Below are 19489 nucleotides of genomic sequence, written 5' to 3'. Positions count from 1 at the left end.
CTCATTTTACTCCTCCCATCACGAAGAAGTTAAAAAAGCCTGAAAACTGTAATGTCCAGGTTCTGGAACAGCTTCTTCCCCACAGACATCAGGCTATTAAAGGCTCTAACCTCCAAATAATCTCTGGAGGTTATGTGGAGGATATGTATTTACTGAACTTTTTTTTGTGCATATAATATTGTTTAAAAGTTTACATATTTTGTTGTGCTGCCGCAATAAGAATTTCATTGTTCTGTTTGGGACCTATGACAATAAAACACACAATAGACAATAGGTGCAGGAGTAGGCCATTCGGCCCTTCGAGTCAGCACCGCCATTCAATGTGATCATGGCTGATCATTCTCAATCAGTACCCCGTTCCTGCCTTCTCCCCATACCCCCTGACTCCACTATCCTTAAGAGCTCTATCTAGCTCTCTCTTGAATGCATTCAGAGAATTGGCCTCCACTGCCTTCTGAGGCAGAGAATTCCACAGATTCACAACTCTCTGACTGAAGAAGTTTTTCCTCATCTCCGTTCGAAATGGCCTACCCGTTATTCTTAAACTGTGGCCCCTGGTTCTGGAGTCCCCCAACATTGGGAACATGTTTCCTGCCTCTAACGTGTCCAACCCCTTAATAATCTTATACGTTTTGATAAGATCCCCTCGACTCCTGAATAGATTGTAACTACACATTGTATATCTGATCGGTCTGGATACGATGCATAACAAAGCTTTTCACTGTACCTCGGTACATGTGATAATAATAAATCAAAACCTAAATCAAATCTGATGGCAGAGGATGGTACAATTTTTTTCTCATATGAAGGGTCTGGGGGAGTTAGATGGGAGGGGAGCTAATAATTTTGCAGTCCAATCTAACCTTGACCCATTTATCCAGGTAAGAGTTTACTTACATGCAGGAGGCACTCCTGACAGGAATCACACATCGAGGGAGAGTACAGATCTAGGAATGAGATGGAAAAAATAATTCATCATTGATTGCTGTTGTGCAAAGATATTGGCTGCCGGTTGCCCTCACTTTTATATTTAACTCTTTTTACCTCAGTAAAATTGCTTAGTTTCCAGACCTGATCATCGAGTGACCATGTTTCAACAATGTCACATTTGAAGGTGGGAATGATAGTAAATCATGTGTCATCTTTATCAGGTTTTCCTGCAAATGAAAGGATCACGAGGAAAAATGAACAAAAGGCGCCTATGGAAGAATTCCCTGTCAAAAAATACTGACAGGCCTAAATCATTCTGCTTCAACAAAGGATCATCACACATGTTTAAGATCTGTGGACCAGACATTGGGGAACTCCAGAACATCACATTGGAGGTAACTGTGCAAAAAGTACTTTAATCTGACATTTGTTAACTAAATAGTTATGATCTGTCATATCTGCATTTTATCCTAGAGCAGGTCAATAATTAGGCTCATTTCCATGCTGTTTCCTGATAATCTTGCATTTGCTTTTTTTGATTCCCATTTCAATTGCATTTATTTCTAACAATCTGTAAGGCAATGCATTCCAAACAGCAACAGCACGGTGCAAAACTGGTTTCCCCATGTTGCCTTTGTTTTTTATGCAGTCAATTTAAATGTAACTCCTTTGGACAGGTTGTGTGAGTGGGCGGATACATGGCAGATGCAGTTTAATGTAGATAAGTGTGAGGTTATTCACTTTGGAAGTAAGAATAGAAAGGCAGATTATTATCTGAATGGTGTCAAGTTAGGAGGAGGGGGAGTTCAACGAGATCTGGGTGTCCTAGTGCATCAGTCAATGAAAGGAAGCATGCAGGTTCAGCAGGCAGTGAAGAAAGCCAATGGAATGTTGGCCTTCGTAACAAGAGGAGTTGAGTATAGGAGCAAGGAGGTCCTTCTACAGTTGTACCGGGCCCTGGTGAGACCGCACCTGGAGTACTGTGTGCAGTTTTGGTCTCCAAATTTGAGGAAGGATATTCTTGCTATGGAGGGCGTGCAGCGTAGGTTCACTAGATTAATTCCCGGAATGGCGGGACTGTCGTATGTTGAAAGGCTGGAGCGATTGGGCTTGTATACACTGGAATTTAGAAGGATGAGGGGGGATCTTATTGAAACATATAAGATAATTAGGGGATTGGACACATTAGAGGCAGATAACATGTTCCCAATGTTGGGGGAGTCCAGAACAAGGGGCCACAGTTTGAGAATAAGGGGTAGGCCATTTAGAACGGAGATGAGGAAGAACTTTTTCAGTCAGAGGGTGGTGAAGGTGTGGAATTCTCTGCCTCAGAAGGCAGTGGGGGCCAGTTCGTTGGATGCTTTCAAGAGAGAGCTGGATAGAGCTCTTGAGGATAGCGGAGTGAGGGGGTATGGGGAGAAGGCAGGAACGGGGTACTGATTGATAGTGATCAGCCATGATCGCATTGAATGGCGGTGCTGGCTCGAAGGGCTGAATGGCCTACTCCTGCACCTATTGTCTATTGTCTATTGTCCTTTGGTTTTGGTTTCCTTCTGGAAACATTTTCCTCTCACCAATAGGCTGCCTACCCCGCCTGTCTCCAGCATTTTGTGTCTAACTTAAGTGACAGGTGAATTGAATTGAATTGAATTATGTATTATGAATGAATGAATGAATGAATGAATTGATACTTTATTGTCACATGTGACAAGTCACAGTGAAGTACTTTGGTTCCAAACCCAAGGTATGCAAATAGTTGCCCATAAAGGGCGCTTACAAAGTTACAAATTCCTCCCCCCCCGCGTCAGTTCCCCCTTTGTTCTTCCCCCCACCCTCACAGTGGTCCCCCCCACGCCGTGTCCTCCATTGTCCATTGTTCTTCCCCCTCCATCGCCGTGGTCCCACCACACCAGGTCCTCCTTTATTCCTTCCCTCGGCAGTGGTGTCGTCACTCCCACGTGTCCAACCTCGTCCGTCGGCGCCATCTTCGACCGCCGCTCCGACCTCACCTCTAACGCTGTCGGGTCCTCTCCAGACGCCTCCCTGGCGTCGACCCAGGCCGTAGACATGGGCTCCGTCAACCCATGCCCCAGCTGGAGGCTCCACCTCCGCCTCGCGAGGTTCCAGCTCGGTGAATCCAGGTAAGGAGTGGTCGATGGGCAGAGTACACATCAATCGGTCTATTTCTTGTCGACAAGATATAATGAGTGATGTGCCATAGGGATTGGTGATGCAAGCACAAGTTTTTACAATTTATATATAAATGACTTGGATGAAGACGCCAAAGATCTGGTTGCTAATTTGCTGATAAGGCAAAGATAGGCAGGAAAATAAATTATGAAGAGAATATAAGGAGATTAAAAAAACAATCCAGTTAATCCAGCATATTGTGCAAAATGTGGGATATTGTGAAATTAGCATGAAAAAGCACAAAGCATTTTATCTGAATAGTAAGAACTCTGAGATGCAGAAGGACTGGGTGTAAGTGTATGATTCACAAAGGCTTATCAGCAGAGACAGCAAATAATTGGTAAAGCTAACAAAATACGTTTGCAGGGAGTAACTAAGTTTGAAGGATGGCACAGTGGAGAAGCGGTAGAGTTGCTACCTTACAGCACCAGGCATTGGGTTCTATCCTGACCATGGGTGCTGTCTGTACGGAGTTTGTGCATTCTCCCTGTGACCCCGTGAGTTTGATGGGTATATGGAATGTGAGGGTGTTGGGTATATGGAATGTGAGGGTGTTGGGTATATGGAATGTGCTGCCAGAGGCAGTAGTTGAGGCAGGTATTATAACAGCATTGAAAAGGCACTCAAACACCTGTTTGCAAAGGAAGGGTTGAGAGAGAGATATGGGCCAAGTGCAGGCAAATGGGGCTAGTTTAGATGGGGCACATTGGTTGGCATGGACGAGTTAGACAAAGGGCCAGTGTTTGTGCTGTATGACTCATTGACTCTATCTGAGCTTTTCTTGAGGATCCCTAAAGAACAGTACGCCATGAGAAGCCTGAACTCAACCTTCCTTCTGTTTCCCCTCTTCTGGGTCCTTTAGTTTAGGACAACTGCAACATGCAACTGGCCCATAATACCACAAACAGGCCACATAGGTTTCTGCCCAATTTTATGGAGATCAAGCCAGGTTCTGGTTTTGACACAGGCCTGCTATCAGAGGATTAATCTCCGCACTATTTTGGCCCCCAATTCAATCTTCTGCCTTGGCATCCAGTGTGAAGATTTCAGAAGCTTTTCAATGCTTCTGTTGAGGTAGTTGAGGCCAGTTCATTGGCTATATTTAAGAGGGAGTTAGATGTGGCCCTTGTGGCTCAAGGGATCAGGGGGTATGGAGAGAAGGCAGGTACAGGTTACTGAGCTGGATGATCAGCCATGATCATATTGAATGGTGGTGCAAGCTCGAAGGGCCGAATGGCCTACTCCTGCACCTATTTTCTATGTTTCTATGCCTTGACCAGATGACCATTTCGCTATTTTACACATCACACTAAATGCAGTTCGGTCTTCACATCCCCAAATCCCCTTCTTTGAGAAGGAACCTCTGACAATATGAGCAGGATGTTTCCTTAGAATTCTTTCCTTTACAAGCAATGAAGCACATTTTAATATCCTAAACTATTGACCACATTCAAACTATGGGACTGTTCTATCATTTGCCACTCTATATGCTGCTAATTGTCAGCATCAGTGGACGAGAACCTCTAGATACTTGGAACTATTCTGAATGAATATGACTCTTCTCCTCGTGTAGGAAAATAACTGCAGATGCTGGTACAAATCGAAGGTATCACAAAATGCTGGAATAACTCAGCGGGTCAGGCAGCATCTCAGGAGGGAAGGAATGGGTGATGTTTCAGGTTGAGACCCTTCTTCAGACTTTTCTCCTTACCATTTCAGCATTGTAGTTACTTTGTACCATTTATTTGCACTGGTATTAACTCCAAGGGTATTTTTGCCTTCTCTTATCATCTCCTCAGCACGATGGTCTGGAAAAGCGACAGGCATGGTACATTGAACAAGTTTCCATCACAAACACAGCTCGGAACAAGTCCTGGAATATTTCCTGCAGGACCTGGCTGTCCCTGTTTCACACAGATTGCCAACTAAGTCGTACATTCAGTCCCATCACTGGGAGACGCAATGAATATTCTGGTGAGTAGGAGACGGTAAGTTGGTATATTAGACAAGGATCTGAGGGTATCGTTCAGTTTATAAACCTTCTGCTTTCTCACTCCCTGTCCAAGGAATAGTCCTTTTGATTTTAATTTCCTAGCATGATGCTAGAAGAAAGTAGTATCATCTTCAGAAGTCTCTCCATGCCTTTACACAACTGTGCTGTGCTCTTATTTTTTTGAAATGTAATGAACAGAGGTGTACATGTGGTGTGAAAGATTTGAGTGTTATGACAAGACGGTGACATTTTCCCAATGCCATGTGCACGTCACCTCTGAATGAATGAAAACTATTGCATTGAGCTTTTTGGAAAAGTAGCTCCTCTTTGTCAAGTTTTGAAGTTTAATTTTTACTTTGATCTGACAAGTTAATTGTAACTGGGACGTGTCAAGATGCCAATCTGAAGGCAAAGTACAGTTCTGGCATAAGCATAAAGTACTTCAATCCTTCTTGACAAGCGCGATATAGTCCTATAAAAGAATAGCAACAATGAGTCTCCTCTCAGTACTTGGAACTAGAGAGCTCGTAGAGCAAGGGTATTTGTGTGAGCAACTCTTCAAACTTGACAGCTGGAATTGAGCCACGGAGATCCAAGGGACTGTCAATTAGTTTCTCAGCAAAAATAGAATCCACCTGAATCTTTTATTAATATAGAAATGGATACCCGCAGGCCCGTACACAGGTTAAGTAGTGGTATAATTAAACTGATGATGAGACCATAAAATAACAAGGAATACTTCCAACTAAGTGATGCTTTGGGTGTTTCTTTTACTACCACAGCATTGTTCTTCCACAAGTTGGACACTTACTGCCCTCTGCAAACAGTTGACACATTCTAAGCCAACTGCAGCTAATCAACCTCATGGAGGTGTGAATGTAGCCTGTGAACATTGCATCATGGACAAACCTTATCCTGTCATCAACAGATAACCATTCACGTATACTTTCCAGAGGAACTGCTCCACAGTCCCCCTTATTAACATTTGCACCAGCCTCTCTATGCAACCCGGCAGGAATAATTGCCACTTCAACTGGACCCGCTTTTATAAACCTAAAGAAAACGGAATTGAAAGCCATCACTGCAGAATTAACTCTCAGTAGTCATCTGATGACATTTTTGAGGGATCCATTGCTGGATTCTACATACATCCACACGGACAGACGCATGAAGTACTACGCCTACACACACATAAAATGCAAAGATACATGTGAGAAAGAGGAGGACAGGGATGGAGGACAAGAGAGAAAGAAAACAGTACTTTCACGAGTTCTCAGAAGAGTCATTTTAAATACAATGGTTCCGACCTGATTGTCTACGAACCTTTTGGCTGATTCAAAGTAAAATCTGGAGTGCTCACTGCTTTCTCTATATTATTTTGATCTCCGCTGATTTTCCAGGCATCAGTGAACCAGGATTCAGTTTGAATGTGAAACCACTCCTTGACTTGTGAGACCTGGTGTTGGGGCCGCAGTCCCACTCTCATCAATTCCCTGCCGTGTCACGTTGCTCTGGGCTGGGCTGGGCTTGCTATCACCTGGAGGAAAAAGAAAACTCTTGACCTTTACCTAGACAGTAAGTGCAGGGAGGTGCAGTAGTCAAAGTGGAAAGAGAAGTACAAGGCTTTTTATAAGGCAAAAGAAGAATGTTTCATTTAAAACAAAGGTTTGGAAAAGTCAGACTTCGGCGCTAGTGTGGTGCCAACATCTGAAAGACATGGAGAAGAAGAAAACTGGTGAGATGTTTAAATTATTTAATTTCATTTAGCCATTGATTTTAAGTTGCAAGTTGGTCCTTGCTGAGGTAAAGTAAGGTGAAGATTGAGCTATTTATTGAGACCTCATTTGATATGTTTTTATAACATGGAAAACAAGCAGCGTCTGAAGTCTGCAGATTGGTTAGCAGTTGTGTTGAAGAATTATAGTAGGTTAACATTTTAGATTTAATTGAGAAGGTATTGTGTCCAAACTGTTTACCCATACCACTGACAATGTCTCTTCTGCAGCAAACATGCCACTGGGTATGCGGTCTGATTTGAGTGTGCTTTACATTTCAATCCAATGCAAAATTATTTTTGACACGAATAGCATCTTTTGCAAATTTTGAGCACTGTGAATTCTCTTGAGGTGAAATCATTTGTTGAAAAGTGCACTGCAAAATAGCAGGAGCAATGAACTGCGGAAACCAGTCAAGCGTATTGCAATTCAAACTGCATTGCAATTTGCAGTTGGAAATTTCAACCGGGCTTTTCTCCTTTGCAACAAACAAATATTGCTTGTGCATGAGAGCAATTCATGAGGGGAATAATGGGGTTTATCCTCCTTCTGTAGCACAACAATACCAGAAAACACTACAACCCTTGCAATGTGTTGCAAGCAGGGAATAATATTTGTCAGGGTGAGTGGAGCTGCATTTAGATTTCTAGTTCTCCAAATGCTGCTGTGAAGTTATTCAGAGTGCCTATGGCTGAAAACATGGAATTAGCAACTGTGAACTGCAAAACCGGTGAATTAGAAATTACTGAGCTGCATATTGTTTGAGTGGCTCTCTGCTTGTGAATCAGAGGGGCGTAATGTTTGCACAGGTACCAGTGCAGTGTATTTATGAAGTGCTCTGATGCTGACTTCAATCATCGTAGCAGAATTCAGACTGTTGGTCAAATAGGCCTGCATTTGAACGCCAATCTGCTAAAGTGCTGACCACTGGAAATTAGACATTGTAGCAAAACCTTCTTGATCAGCACGAGTCCTGAACCAGGGGCCACAGTCTAAGAATAAAGGGGAGGCCATTTAAAACTGAGGTGAGAAGAAACTTTTTCACCCAGAGAGTTGTGAATTTGTGGAATTCTCTGCCACAGAAGGCAGTGGAGGCCAATTCACTGGATGAATTTAAAAGAGAGTTAGATAGAGCTCTAGGGGCTAGTGGAATCAAGGGATATGGGGAGAAGGCAGGCACAGGTTATTGATTGTGGGTGATCAGCCATGATCACAATGAATGGCGGTGCTGGCTCAAAAGGCCAAATGGCCTCCTCCAGCACCTATTTTCTATGTTTCTCTGAGTCCAAAGATAATGTCATTTAAAATGGTGCTGTGCCCTTTATCCATTATCTGTGCACTGTAGATGGCTTGATTGCATTCATGTATAGTCTTTGAGTGGATAACACATAAACAAAAGCTTTTCACTGTACCTCGGTACACGTGACAATAATAAACTAAGCACGGTGGCGCAGCGGTAGAGTTGCTGCCTTATAGCAAATGCAGCGCCGGAGACTCAGGTTCGATCCTGACAACGGGCGCTGTCTGTACGGAGTTTGTACGTTCTCCCCGTGACCTGCGTGGGTTTTCTCCGAGATCTTCGGTTTCCTCCCACACTCCAAAGACGTACAGGTTTGTAGGTTAATTGGCTGGGCAAATGTAAAAATTGTCCCTAGTGTGTGTAGGATAGTGTTAATGTGCAGGGATCGCTGGGCGGCGCGGACCCGGTGGGCCGAAGGGCCTGTTTCTGCGCTGTATCTCTAAAATCTAAAAAAAATAAAAAATCTAAATCTTTCCCACTCACCTTAAAACTATGTCCTCTGGTTCTTGATTTCCCTATTCTCACATGATCTTATACACCTCTTTAAGATGACCCCTCATCCCCCTGTGCAGCAAGGAATCAAGTCCTAGATTGTCCATCCTTTCACTATAGGTCAGGCCTTAGAAAGGAAGTTCCAGAAGTTAGGTGTTGGAAGGAACTACAGATGTTGGTTTAAATCGAAGATAGACACAAAAAGCTGGAGTAACTCAATGAGTTGTCTCAGTATCTCTGGAGAAAAGGAATAGGCGACGTTTCAGGTCGGGACCCTTCTTCAGACTAAGAGTCAGGGGAAAGGGAAACGAGAGATATAGACAGTGATGTAGTGAGATATAGAACAAATTAATGAAAGATATGCAAAAAAAGTAACGATGATAGAGGAAACAGGCCATGGTTAGCTGCATACTTGGTGAGAACGAGTATAGACAATGAGACTCAACAAGACGACGTTGAAGCTGGTACAATTTGGGTGGGGGAGGGATGGAGAGAGAGGGAATGCAAGGGTTTCTTGGTTAAAATATTTGTCAACCGGGAGATCGCGTAGGCCAAAGCGGACTGAGCATAGGTGTTCAGTGAGATCAAGTGTAGATGGCAATCGGTTCACTGAACACTTACGCTCAGTCCGCCTAGGCCTACGCGATCTCCCGGTTGCCAAACAGTTTCACTCCCTTTCCCTTTCCCATACTGACCTTTCTGTCCTGAGCCTCCTCCACTGTCAGAATGAGGCCACACACAAATCGGAGGAACAGCACCCCATATTTTGCTTGGGCAGCTTACGACACAGCGGTATGAAATTTGATTTCTCTAATTTCAAATAACTCCTGCATTTCTTCCCTCCACCCTAGTCATCCTACTAACTGCACTGTTTGCATCCTTGCATCCCTGTCGTTAGCACATCCATTATGGACTTTACCCTTCCTGAGGACATTTGTTGCCGCCCCTGTTTTGTTCTGGCCTTCACTATCTTTCTGTCTGAAGAAGGTTTTTGACCCAAAGCGTCACCTATTCCTTTTCTCCAAAGATTTACTGCCTGATCCGATGAATCTGATTACTCCAGCATTTTGTGTCTATCTTCCAAGTGTGTTCTCCAGCACGCCAGATGTTCTGGTATATGCAGCAAACGGGCGTATGGAGTTATAAACCAATTACCTCAGCATAAAAGGCAGGTAAATGGAATTAGTGTAGAAGGTACAACTAGTGGTAGGATGTGGTAAGGGAAGGAGCCTGTTTCTGCAATGTACAGCTCTATGACTCTATGACTCTTAGGACTTCATGGCCTGCATTATAAAGAGAAGTTGGGCAGGCTAGGACTTTATTCCTTGGAGTGCAGGATGCCAAGGGGTGATCTTATCGAGGTGTAGGCTGCCATATTCAAACTGTCTATTTAATTGCAGACTTCCCTATCATTTACTCTGAGACATGGATACTGTTCACAGATGAAAGGCTGATTAATTCTGTCTCAAAATACAGTGATTGTTCTTTATCATCTTTGCCATCTTCTCATTAAAGTGAATCAATTTAAAACCCTGCTTCACTGTCAGGTCTCGGCATTTTCACTGAGGTTGTTGTAGAAGGGATGTTAATTGTAATTCAGGCTGGTAGCTATTCACAGTGGTGAGATCTGTGTGGTCTTGTCTTTTTAAGTGACTGTAGTGAAGCTCCAGTGGCAGAGGTATTGAACGTGGCCCCAACAAATACAGACTATATAGATGGTAGGATATATTCATGGCCTGTACTGATCTTGGTCAGAGTGCTAAAGTTGTCAGAGCAACAGCCCTGAGCTAGGGAGGAAAAAGATCAGTCAGCATTTCTGATCCTGGCCACTCCATCCCTGCCAGCTCCATCTAATGATGTTAAGCTTTAACTGCCTACTGTCCTGGCTCCGGGATAATTGCCAAGGCAAGTCAATAGCTAACATTAACATTTCTGAAACTACAAAACCAATGTCATCTATATACTAAAACTCTCGTTTGTTATCTTGTTTGTGACTGAACTTCAGCCAAAACGGCACACGATAGCGTGACAAGTTTAGGCCCACCTTACTCACCATTGTCACTTTAGTGATAATGCAAGTGGTTTTATTGAAATCGGTGTTATATTTTTTAAGTTATTCACATTTTAAAGTTTAAAAGGAGGGGAGGAGGAGGGGAGGAGGGAGGGAGGGGGGAGTGGGGGAGAAGGGGGAGGGGGGGTTGAGGAGAGAGGGGAGGGGGAGGACAGGGTGCTGCACCAATGCAGGAGAGGTTTGGGCCCAACGGGTCCACTTGGTCTAGTATCAAATAAAGTTGGTCAAGGTTTTCCAAATGAATTTGCACCCAGTGTCAAGATCAGGAGTTTCATTATTCACAAATAGTACTGGGCAAGGTCTTACTGGATTTTCCATCTCTGTGAATGGGAATTCACTTCCTTTTCACTTCAACTCTAAACTTATGCACAAAATTTATGCTCCCACTTTTTAAGAAAGGAGGGAGAGAGAAAACAGGAAAGTATAGACCAGTTAGTCTTACATCAGTGATGGGGAAGATGCTGGAGTCAATTATAAAAGACGAAATTGCGGAGCATTTGGATAGTAGTAACAGGTTCGTTCCGAGTCAGCATGGATTTACGAAGGGGAAATCATGCTTGACTAATCTTCTGGAATTCTTTGAGGATGTAACTAGGAAAATTGACTGGAGAGAGCCGGTGGATGTGGTGTACCTCGACTCTCAGAAAGCCTTCGACAAGGTTCCACATAGGAGATTAGTGGGCAAAATTAGAGCACATGGTATTGGAGGTAGGGTACTGACATGGATAGAAAATTGGTTGACAGACAGAAAGCAAAGAGTGGGAATAAATGGGTCCCTTTCAGAATGGCAGGCAATAACTAGTGGGGTACCGCAAGACTCGGTGCTGGGACCGCAGCTATTTACAATATACATTAATGACTTGGATGAAGGGATTAAAAGTACCATTAGCAAATTTGCAGATGATACAAAGCTGGGTGGTAATGTGAACTGTGAGGAAGATGCTATGAGGTTGCAGGGTGACTTGGACAGGTTGTGTGAGTGGGCGGATGCATGGCAGATGCAGTTTAATGTGGATAAGTGCGAGGTTATCCACTTTGGTGGTAAGAATAGGAAAGCAGAGTATTATCTGAATGGTGTCAAGTTAGGAAAAGGGGACGTACAACGAGATCTGGGTGTCCTAGTGCATCAGTCACTGAAAGGAAGCATGCAGGTACAGCAGGCAGTGAAGAAAGCCAATGGCCTTGATAACAAGAGGAGTTGAGTATAGGAGCAAAGAGGTCCTTCTGCAGTTGTACAGGGCCCTAGTGAGACTGCACCTGGAGTACTGTGTGCAGTTTTGGTCTCCAAATTTGAGGAAGGATATTCTTGCTATTGAGGGCGTGCAGCATAGGTTTACTAGGTTAATTCCCGGAATGGCGGGACTGTCATATGTTGAAAGACTGGAGCGACCAGGCTTGTATACACTGGAATTTAGAAGGATGAGAGGGGATCTTATCGAAACGTATAGGATTATTAAGGGGTTGGACACGTTAGAGGTAGGAAACATGTTCCCAATGTTGGGGGAGTCCAGAATAAGGGGCCACAGTTTAAGAATAAGGGGTAGGCCATTTAGAACGGAGCTGAGGAAAAACTTTTTCAGTCAGAGAGTTGTGAATCTGTGGAATTCTCAGCCTCAGAAGGCAGTGGAGGCTGATTCTCTGAATGCATTCAAGAGTGAGCTAGATAAAGCTCTTAAGGATAGCGGAGTCAGGGGGTATGGGGAGAAGGCAGGAACGGGGTAATGATTGAGAATGATCAGCCATGATCACATTGAATGGCGGTGCTGGCTCGAAGGGCCGAATGGCCTACTCCTGCACCTATTGTCTATTGTCTAAAAGACATCAAAGGGGCATCATGCGCTCCACTGATTCTGGACCAATAGGTGCAGCACGGTGGCGCAGCGGTAGAGCTACTGCCTTACAGTGCAAGAGACCTGGGTTCAATCCTGACCATGGGTGCTGTCTGCATAGAATTTGTACGTTCTCACCAAGATCTTCCGTTTCCTCCCACAGTCCAAAGACGTAAAGGTTGGTAAGTTAATTGGCTTGGGATAAATGTAAAATTATCCTTAGTGCGTCACGTAGGGTAGTGTTAATGTGCAGGAATCGCTGGTCGGTGTAAACTCGATGGGGCGAAGAGGCTGTTTCCGTGCTGTATCTCTAATTTAAACAAAACTAAATAGTTTTATTTAAGGAGACAAAGAAACAAAGAAAATGATGGAGAAAGAAAAAAATAAAATTGTAGTCAAACTATTTGTAGAAAGCAAAGAAACAAGAGGGAAAGATGTATTCTTTATGCAGTTCTGGTTGCCCTGTCAAAAGGAGGATGTCCCCAGAGTATGGGAGATTACAGCTCGTCGGCATAGGTTTAAGGTGAGAGGGGAAAGATTTCAAAGAGATTTAAATCTTAATAGAAACCGCAACTCCATCAGTCTAGAAATCACCATTCCCACCACAGATACTTCCTAACCTCGTGAGTTCGTCCAGCATTTAGTTTTTTGCTCAAGATTCCAGCAGTCTCATATGTCTCCAGTTTGAATGAGTGAATACTTTATTGTCACATGTGACAAGCCACAGTGAAATTCTTTGCTTGCATATCCAAGGTATGCAAATAGTCGCCACATAAAGGGCGCTTCCAAAGTTATAAAGTACCCCCCCCCATGCCAGGTCCCCCTTTGTTCTTTCCCCCCTCACCTTCTGTCAGGGCAGTCCCCCCATGCTGGGTCCCCATTGTCCATTGTTCTACCCCCCCACCTCACGGCGGTCCGCCCATGCTGGGTCCCCATTGTCCATTGTTCTACCCCCCCACCTCACGGCGGTCCCCCCATGCTGGGTCCCCATCGTCCATTGTTCTACCCCCCCACCTCACGGCGGTCAGCCCACGCTGGGTCCCCATTGTCCATTGTTCTACCCCCCCCACCTCACGGCGGTCCGCCCATGCTGGGTCCCCATTGCTCTTCGCCCTCCCTCACAGTGGTCCCCCCACGTCGGATCTTCCTTTGTTCCTTCCCCCAGCAGACGTGTGCTCACTTACACATGTCCGTCTTCGTCAGTCGGTCGGTGCCATCATCGACCGCCGCACCGATCTCTCCACTATCATTGCCAGGTCCTCTCTGGATGCCTCCGTGGAGCCAGCCAAGGCCCCAGCCGTGGGCCCCGCAGACCCAGGCCCCAGCCGTGGGCCCCGCAGACCCAGGACCCAGCCGCGGGCCCCGCAGACCCAGGACCCAGCCGCGGGCCCCGCAGACCCAGGCCTCAGCCGCGGGGTCCCAGACCCAGGCCCCAGCTGCAGGCTCTGCAGACCCAGGCCCCAGCCGCGGGCCCCGCAGACCCCAGCCGCGGGCCCCGAAAACCCAGGCCCCAGCTGCGGGCTCCGTAGACCCAGGCCCCAGCCCCGGGCTCCCAGACCCAGGCCCCAGCCACGGGCTCCATAGACCCAGGCTCCCAGATCCGGGCCCCAGCCGTGGGCTCCCAGACCCAGGCCCCAGCCACGGGCTCCATAGACCCAGGCTCCCAGACCCAGGCCCCAGCCACGGGCTCCATAGACCCAGGCTCCCAGACCCAGGCCCCAGCCACGGGCTCCATAGACCCAGGCTCCCAGACCCAGGCCCCAGCCGCGGGCTCCCAGACCCAGGCCCCAGCCGCGGGCTCCATAGACCCAGGCTCCCAGACCCAGGCCCCAGCCGCGGGCTCCCAGACCCAGGCCCCAGCCGCGGGCTCCCAGACCCAGGCCCCAGCCTCGGGCTCCCAGACCCAGGCCCCAGCCGCGGGCTCCCAGACCCAGGCCCCAGCCGCGGGCTCCCAGACCCAGGCCCCAGCCGCGGGCTCCCAGACCCAGGCCCCAGCCGCGGGCTCCCAGACCCAGGCCCCAGCCGCGGGCTCCCAGACCCAGGCCCCAGCCGCGGGCTCCCAGACCCAGGCCCCAGCCGCGGGCTCCCAGACCCAGGCCCCAGCCGCGGGCTCCCAGACCCAGGCCCCAGCCGCGGGCTCCCAGACCCAGGCCCCAGCCGCGGGCTCCCAGACCCAGGCCCCAGCCGCGGGCTCCCAGACCCAGGCCCCAGCCGCGGGCTCCCAGACCCAGGCCCCAGCCGCGGGCTCCCAGACCCAGGCCCCAGCCGCGGGCTCCCAGACCCAGGCCCCAGCCGCGGGCTCCCAGACCCAGGCCCCAGCCGCGGGCTCCCAGACCCAGGGGGCCGTTGGCCGCCGGCTCCCAGACCCAGGGGGCCGTTGGCCGCCGGCTCCCAGACCCAGGGGGCCGTTGGCCGCCGGCTTCGTCGACTGAATTTTACAAGAACTAATCTGTTATGAGCCAGTTGTAATTACACCACACAAAACACAGCAAATAGCTCTGAATGCTCATTCTATTTACCAGCAGTCCACCATGAACACTGCATCTACCATCTACAAATTTTGATTCAGCTCTTACTCCAAGTACTACTCCAAATTCCTTAACCTAACATTCGGGGCAAAGGCAGCAGACGTATGGGGATATCACCACCTGCTGGTTGCCTTCCAAGTCACAATATCCTGACCTGGAATTGAATAACCATTGCGTTTATTTCCTGACACTTCGTACACTCTGGGAGCATTCCTATCACAAAACCTACAGCGGTTCAGTACCAACTGCTTAAGAACAACTGCGATGCTCAATAAATGCTGATCTTGCCATCGATATTCACATCCCAGGAGTGAAGAATAAAAAGGAAAATACTGGAAATGAGATTGTTTCAGGTTGACGACATTTCATTATAGACAATAGACAATAGGTGCAGGAGGAGGCCATTCAGCCCTTCGAGCCAGCACCGCCATTCAACGTGATCATGGCTGATCATTCTCAATCAGTACCCCGTTCCTGCCTTCTCCCCATACCCCCTGACTCCGCTATCCCTAAGAGCTCTATCTAGCTCTCTCTTGAATGTATTCAGAGAATTGGCCTCCACTGCCCAGGCAGAGAATTCCACAGATTCACAACTCTCTGACTAAAAAAGTTTTTCCTCATCTCTGTTCTAAATGGCCTACCCCTTATTCTTAAACTGTGGCCCCTGGTTCTGGACTCCCCCAACATTGGGAACATGTTTCCTGCCTCTAACATGTCCAACCCCTTAATAATCTTATACGTTTCGATAAGATCCCCTCTCATCCTTCTAAATTCCAGTGTATACAAACCTAGTCGCTCCAGTCTTTCAACATATGACAGTCCCGCCATTCCGGGAATTAACCTAGTAAACCTACGCTGCACGCCCTCAATAGCAAGAATATCCTTCCTTAAATTTGGAGACCAAAACTGCACACAGTACTCTAGGTGCGGTCTCACTAGGGCCCTGTACAACTGCAGAAGGATTAGAATCTCATAACTTTCATTAGCAAGGTGTGTTTGTCTAGACAACTATATACTAGGGCCAACCAGTAGTTGAACAATAACTCTTACATAATGCACCCACAGATGCCAAGAAGGAACTGCGCATTCAGATCAACAAATTCATTCATAAACTAATGCATTCTCTGGTTACAAGCCAAACCTTGCTGAACTTCACTGCAGTGTAACTCAACCTGTCTAAATGAGGCACCTGACCGGCAAGCTAAAATGTATTGCAAGGAACTGCAGATTAGTTTAGTTCAGAGATACAGCGTGGAGACAGGTCCTTCGGTCCACCGAGTCCGTGCCAACCAGTGATCCTCATGCACTGACAATATCGTACATACACTAGGGACAATTTACAATTTTATCAAGCCAAATAGCTGACAAACCTGTACGTCTTTGGAGTGTGGGTGAAAACCGAAGCTCCCAGATAAAACTCACGCAGGTCACGGGGAGAACGTACAAACTCTGTACAGTCAGCACCCATAGTCAGGATCTCTGGCACTGTAAGGCAGCAACTCTACTGCAGCGCCACCGTGCCACCCCTTATGGTTTACACCGAAGATAGACACAAACTGCTGGAGTAACTCAGCAGGTCAGGCAGTATCTCTGCAGAAAAGGAATAGGAAACGTTTCGGATCAGAACCCGTCATCAATCTTGAGTTTGAAGAAGGGTTCCTTTTCTTCAGAGATGCTGCCTGACCCGCTGAGTTAATCCTGCAGTCTGTGTCTACCAGCTAAAATCATCTTTAATGGCAGAATAAATTATAATTGTTTGCGAAAAGAAAAGCCTGCTTACACGTTATGGGCAAGTTACGTTTGCCTCAAATATGATTGTTGTTTGCGTTTGCTCTCTCTCCATCATATGCCATATATATAAAATAATCATTGACGCACATCATTTGCACATTGTGATCACTAATGAGAATGGCTTATAACCTAATACGATACGCACTGTCTTATAGAAACATAGGAAAGAGGAGCAGGAGTAGGCCATTCGGCCCTTCGAGCCAGCACTGCCATTCTATATGATCATGGCTGATCATCCAAAATTAGTTCCTCGTTCCTGCTTTCTCCCCATATCCCTTGATTCCGTTAACCCTGAGAGCTAAATCTAACTCTCTCTTGAAAACAATGAGTTAGCCTCCATTGTCTTCTGTGGCAGAGAATTCCACAGATTCACAACTCTCTGGGTGAAAAGGTTTTCCCTCATCTCAGTCCTAAATAGCCTATCCCTTATTGTTAAACTGTGACCCCTAGTTCTGGACTCCCCCCAACATCGGGAACATTTTTCCTGCATCTAGCCTGTCCAATCCCTTAAGAATCCTATATGTTGCTATGTTTTATATGTTTCTATGAGATCCTTTCTCATCCTTCGATATTCCAGTGAATATAACCTAGTCGAATATGAACGATAAAAAAGAGTATTAGAACACAGTCAGTACCCCTCACACACAAAATTGAAGTTATGAGTAAACCCACATGGACCTTTTTAGACAAAACAGAGTTTAAGGAACACTAATTCCATATTTATGAAAGCAGGTTAACCCAACGTGGAAGAACAAGGTCATCATAGCACAATGGTCCAGGAATAAGATTGAAGTGAAAAACCAAAGTACATAGTTCAACTTATACAAAGTCCAGGGTCGATCAGTTTCAGTTCAGTTTCAGTTTCAGATTAGTTTATTGTCATGTGTACCGAGGTACAGTGACAAGCTTTTTGTTGCGTGCTAACCAGTCAGCAGAAAGACAATACATGATTTCAATCAATCCATTTACAGTGCATAGATACACGATAAGGGAATAACGTTTAGTGCAAGGTAAAGCCAGCAAAGTCTGATCAAGGAAAGTCCGAGGGTCATCAAAGAGGTATATAGTAGTTCAGCACTGCTCTCTGGTTGTGGTAGGATGATTCAGTTGCCTGATAAGAGCTGGGAAGAAACTGTCCATGAATCTGGAGGTGTGCGTTTTCACACCTATAACTTTTGCCTGATGAGAGAGGGGAGAAGAGGGAGTTGCCTGGATGTGACTCATCCTGGATTATGTTGCTGTCCTTGCCAAGGCAGCATGAGGTATATATGGAGTCAATAGAAGGGAAGTTGGTTTGTGTGATGGCCTGGGTTGCATCAACAATTCACTGCAGATCATTGCTGAGGTTGGGATGTTGTTAGAGGTGTGCAGTGTCGTTCAAGAGCCTGATAGTTGCAGGGAAGAAGCTTGTCTTGATTGTGGAGATAACAGGTTATCAGGCTCCTGAATCTTCTTTCCGGTGGCAGCAGTGAGATAAGAGCATGGCCAGGGTCTTCAATGATTTTTGCCTGCTTTCTTGAGGTAATGCTTTCTGTGGATCCCTGTAATGGTGGGGAGGTCAATACCCATGATGGACCTGGCAATGGTCACCACTATGCTCTTGGGCATTTGAGATAACAAACTAACAAGTGATCATGACTTTAACTTAAATGGGATTGGTACAAGGCAGATGATGCTCCTGGTGAAAGAGTCTGGCTCTTTTTACTGTGGGACATCTTCTTTCCTTCCATTTAAATCTTGTAATAAAGTGCTTAAGTCCACGCTAAGATACAACGCATCATTTTATTGAAGCACTTACATCATAGGACCTGCAGTACATTACAGCTCCGAGCTGCTACATCCAGGGCCGTCTTAACGCATGGGCCTGATGGGCACTTGCCCGGGGCCCCACGAGCATTGGGGCCCCATGCTGATCTGTGTATGTTAAGTGACTTGCAATAAATAAATACTACTTTTAAAATGTAGGTTCAATAAGTGCTTTTTTCGCAACATTTTCCATCCCTAAGTGCTTCTCACAGCGATCTGTAAGTGCTTTTTGCAACAATGTAGCACCCTAAGTCCATCGCTAAGTGCTTTTCGGTAAGTGCTTTTCGCCAGCACGACAGGGGGGGGGGGGGGGGCTGGTAGGGAAAGGGGGGTGGGGGAGAGTAACGGTAGGGGCCCCAGTACACTGCTTTGCCCGGGGGCCCATAATGCTGTAAAAACGGCCCTGGCTACATCTACTGCCTGACGTAGGCAAGTTCTTAATATTATAAAGCACATACTAGGCGGGACTACTACTAACAAGCACTACGATTGGCTGGCATGCAATAGCCCATCTACATCTCTTCTTGTAGAAATAAAGAAACGACGGTAGCTTAAGCAATGAAAAACAAAAATGTGAAGAATATACTAGCAAAGTTACACAAAATCGCCATATCTAACGGGTGGCCTACAAACCCGTCCGGCCCTCGTGCGGTAAGAGATGCCTCACCTCCTTTCACGGGAGAACAAGGGGAGGAGAGTGGGGAAGCAACAGGCGACTTGACAGGACTAGTGGGAGATGACATGGGCGCGCCAGGCACCGACCGACGATTGGCTGGCATGCAAT

The 19489-nt window shown here is 46.4% G+C and overlaps 1 protein-coding gene across 1 annotated transcript in view; it reads left to right on the top strand.

Moving 5' to 3' along the window:
• The window catches only part of loxhd1a (lipoxygenase homology PLAT domains 1a), a 157538-nt gene that overhangs the window by 23078 nt on the left and 114971 nt on the right, over positions 1-19489 (top strand). The window contains 2 exon segments of the mRNA XM_078409311.1: positions 1152-1325; positions 4920-5094. Coding sequence (XP_078265437.1) covers positions 1152-1325; positions 4920-5094 — 349 coding nt within the window.

Source organism: Rhinoraja longicauda, chromosome 1 (genome assembly GCF_053455715.1).
Source record: "Rhinoraja longicauda isolate Sanriku21f chromosome 1, sRhiLon1.1, whole genome shotgun sequence".
Taxonomy (NCBI): domain Eukaryota; kingdom Metazoa; phylum Chordata; class Chondrichthyes; order Rajiformes; family Arhynchobatidae; genus Rhinoraja; species Rhinoraja longicauda.
The sequence above is the reverse complement of the archived record's forward strand: the minus strand, read 5'-3'. Positions and strand labels throughout refer to the sequence as shown.